General features: G+C 64.8%; 1 protein-coding gene across 1 annotated transcript; it reads left to right on the top strand.

The window, feature by feature from the left end:
• Positions 1 to 221: 221 nt before the first annotated feature.
• MNEG_0465 (DNA excision repair protein ERCC-6) lies at positions 222 to 3,637 on the top strand (the record flags this gene model as incomplete). Its single annotated transcript, XM_014051043.1, has 10 exons — positions 222 to 260; positions 475 to 496; positions 752 to 803; positions 1,116 to 1,208; positions 1,463 to 1,487; positions 1,800 to 1,898; positions 2,121 to 2,192; positions 2,731 to 2,805; positions 3,033 to 3,486; positions 3,621 to 3,637. The coding sequence occupies 10 exons, from the start codon at positions 222 to 224 to the stop codon at positions 3,635 to 3,637; spliced, it is 948 nt and encodes a 315-aa protein (XP_013906497.1).
• Positions 3,638 to 3,679: the final 42 nt, after the last annotated feature.

Below are 3,679 nucleotides of genomic sequence, written 5' to 3'. Positions count from 1 at the left end.
GTGTGTGTGTGTGTGTGTGTGTATGTGTGTGTGTGTGTGTGCACAGATTTCAAAGCGCAGATTGCAAGGGTTTTGCCCAGCTTCCCATGCTTGCTTGAGTAATCAACTCCACCCCCCACCGTACACCCTCCGCAAACCCTGTGTCACCGTACTCAAACCTGCTTTGGCCTGCCCGCCCTCGGCCCTGCGCCGCAGTGCTGGTCTTCTCCCACAGCAAGCGCATGCTGCGGATCATTGAGGCCTTCATCCAGAGGGAACAGGTGCGCACTCAAAACCTGCGACCCCGGCTGGGGCTCGCAGACACGCGATTGCGGCGCTGCGGCCTCCACCCCTCCCTCGGCCTCCGGTCCTCGCTGTCGTCGCTGCGGCCTGCCGCTTCTCTGTCCGGCGCCAATGGCGGCCCTCTCATTTGATCGTTCCATGGCTGCCCCCCCATATCGTCCCCCTGCTTGGCTCCCTGACCAACCCCTGCAGTACGACTACCTATACATTGATGGTGGGCGGCTGGGAGTGACCATGCAGCTTCAGACGCCTATCATCTCACTGCAGCTGACGCACTCGTCGCGCATGGGACCCGCAGCGCTGCGCTCCGCGTCAAAACGCCTGCTCCTGCCACTGCGACATCAAGGTTGCCTCTGGCCATGGCTTCAGGAGGCCGCCACGCCTCTTGCACATCCCTCCCTCGCCCTCCCTGGCCTACGCGACCACAGCGCCCCTCTTCCCTCACCCCTTGGCGGCCGCCCGCTCGCAGGCACGGTGACCGGGGACGAGCGGCAGCGGAGGGTGGATGAATTCAACTCCAGGTGGGGTTGACCGGTGCCGCTGATTTGGGAGGAGTTCAGAATACTCTATATTCATGACTCAATTGAGGCGGGCCGCGTCCAGCCATGGCACGGGGTTGGCGGGTGCGACGAGGCGGCGTTTGGGGACGCATGAACGCTCCAGGGGGCCAGCCCCCCAAGGATCATGGTATGTTATCACTGGTGCACATCTGCCTTGGCGGCAACCCCTGAGCGAGCGCTTGTGCTCAACCCCCAATATTTTGAAATGATTGACGGTCTCATTCCCACCAACAAACAAACGGTCACCCTCATCCACCCTGCCCCGCACCTTAGGCCCAGCGTGTTCCTGTTCCTGGCCACCACTGGGTCTGGCGGCGTCGGCCTCAATCTCACAGCAGCCAACAGGGTCGTGGTCTTCGACCCAAGGTGGGGGCCGCCGCTAGCCTAGTCAGAGGGGTTGGGGTTGTTTGTACCAGGTTTGCCGCGGAGCCGCGTTCGCTGCTTGCGCCGGCTCGCGCCGCATGGATGGTGGCCTTGTGCCGCCTGGCGCAGCGCGCCAGGCGGCACAAGGCCCCCTGCTGACGTTCTGGGAGCGCAGCCTTTTGTGCTGTCACCCTTCTCACTACCTACGTGACCTTGATGGCACACAACCTTTGTCGCACGTCCCTTTTGAGCCGCAGCTGGGATCCCAGCCAGGACCTGCAGGTGTGGTGTGCTGTGATGGGTGTCCTCAGATCACATGATATTGCCGCCCATCATCACGCTGCTGACCGCCCGTGCTGACATGGCCGTCTGCATCCCTGTGCAAGCAGCGCCCTCTCGGGCGGGAAGTGCGCGGGGCTCCTGTGTGCCGCGCGGCACGCGCCCATTCTCCTGGTCACGCCTCGCTGCAGCTAGCCGGTCCAAGGGTGTTCAGCCCATCGCACCACACACTTGCAGCTCGCAAAGCCCATCGCTTGCCAGCGTTCCGCCACTCGCCCGTCGCCCGCCTGCCGCCCACCCCTGACCCGCCCCCAGGCCCAGGACCGAGCGTACCGCCTGGGGCAGCGGCGCGACGTCCAGGTGTACCGCCTGCTGGCCACAGGGACGATGGAGGAGATGATCTACAAGCGCCAGGTGATGTCAGGAGAGGCCTGGCTTGGTTGCGCGCAGGCAGGGACAGCACAAATTCTGAAATGCAGCATGCAGTCCTGCGGACAGCATGTGCCGACCGCGCATACGTGGGACTTGTTTGCACTTCATTACACACTTGAGCGGCACCCTGTGTATTTTGCCCATGATATCATGGTCGGTCCACCTGAGGCCAATGCGCAACAACCCCTACCCCCGCTCCCGCAGGTCTACAAGCAGCAGCAGACCAACCAGGTGATCTACGGCACCACTGAGAAGCGCCACTTCGAGGGCGTCAAGGTGGGTGTGTGGGTGGGTGCGTGTGTGGGTGTGTTGTTGGGTGTGTGGGTGTGTTTGGGGGGGAGGGCAGGCTCGGGGCGCGCCGAGGGGTGCTTGCGGCAGCAACGCCATCAGCTGCACAGCCGTCGCCCCGCTGTGGCGGGACAGCACCAGCAGCGTGCCTGCCTTACCTCGCGGTACCGCAGCCGAATCGTAGCTCTCGGGTACCGACGCAGGTCCTAGCTCATCTGAGGTATAAACCCACGCTCGCAGCTGCCACGCCGCAAAGTTGTTGCAGATTGACGCACGCGCACACACACACACACACACACACACACACACGCATACACACACTCACACACACGCATACACACACTCACACACACGCATACACACACTCACACACACGCATACACACACTCACACACACGCACGCACGCACACACAGGCACACCTGCGCACTCTCGCACACGTGTCCGCGTGTCCGCGTGCGTGTGCGCACGCTCGCGCGTACACACACACACACACACACACACACACACACACACACACACCGCAGGGCCACAAGGGCAAGGTGGGTGAGCTGTTTGGCATCATCAACCTCCTCAAGTACACACCAGAGGCCGTGGACACGGTGGGCAGGAACACCCCTGGCAGCTCCCAGGGTTGTTGTTTCTTTCCCAACCGCAACCTATGGGGGCAGGAGGGAGCAACGCTCCAGGCATGCGGCGATTACACATGCGCAGGTGAATGCAGCACCCGACGGTTTCAATAATGCAGTCAGAGGTTGGTCAGGGCTGGCCGGTCCCTGCTGTCGCCGCACTCACTCACGGCGGCGGCTTGCGTGACCGCACCATTCAGGCGGACATTGCCGCGGAGACCGCCGCGCGCCTGGCGAACAGCGAGGAGGCGGCCTCCCAGGGCGCTGCCCCTGCGGACGCCGCAGGCGCCGCGGCAGCGGCGGCGGGTGGGGCCGCAGCCAAGCCCAGCTATGTGATTGTCACCCTGGACCGCCCTTTGGAGCAGATTGTTGCTGAAAATGCACAGGAGGAGGAGGAGGAAGAGGGGGAGGGGGACGCCTCTGTGGATGAGGAGGGCGAGGAGGAGAGCGAGGCCGCGGGCGGCGGCGGCGACGGCAAGGGCGGGTCGCAGGGGCAGCGCCGGCCGGGCGCGGATGGCAAGGCGGGGCCGGGCGGCGGAGGGAGGGGCGGCGGCGCGGCGCTCAGCCGGCGGTGGCGCCAGGTCATCAGAGATGAGGAGGACGAAGAGGAGGAGGAGGAGGAGGGAGAGGGGCAGGAGCGCGCCGCGGCTGGCCGTCAGGGGGCTGGCGCCAGCGAGGGCGGGGACGAGCTTGAGGAGGGCGAAGAGGAAGACGAACAGGCGGCCGGGGGCGAGGAGGGCGGCGCGGGCGCAGAGGCGCGGGCGGACTTCAATACGCTGCTGATAGAGCAGTGGGACGACGATGACGGGGGGGGCGGCTTTGAGGGCCGCCAGCAGGTGTTCGGCGA

Source organism: Monoraphidium neglectum (assembly GCF_000611645.1).
Source record: "Monoraphidium neglectum strain SAG 48.87 unplaced genomic scaffold scaffold00038, whole genome shotgun sequence".
Lineage (NCBI taxonomy): Eukaryota > Viridiplantae > Chlorophyta > Chlorophyceae > Sphaeropleales > Selenastraceae > Monoraphidium > Monoraphidium neglectum.
This window is presented reverse-complemented; position numbering and strand designations above follow the sequence as displayed.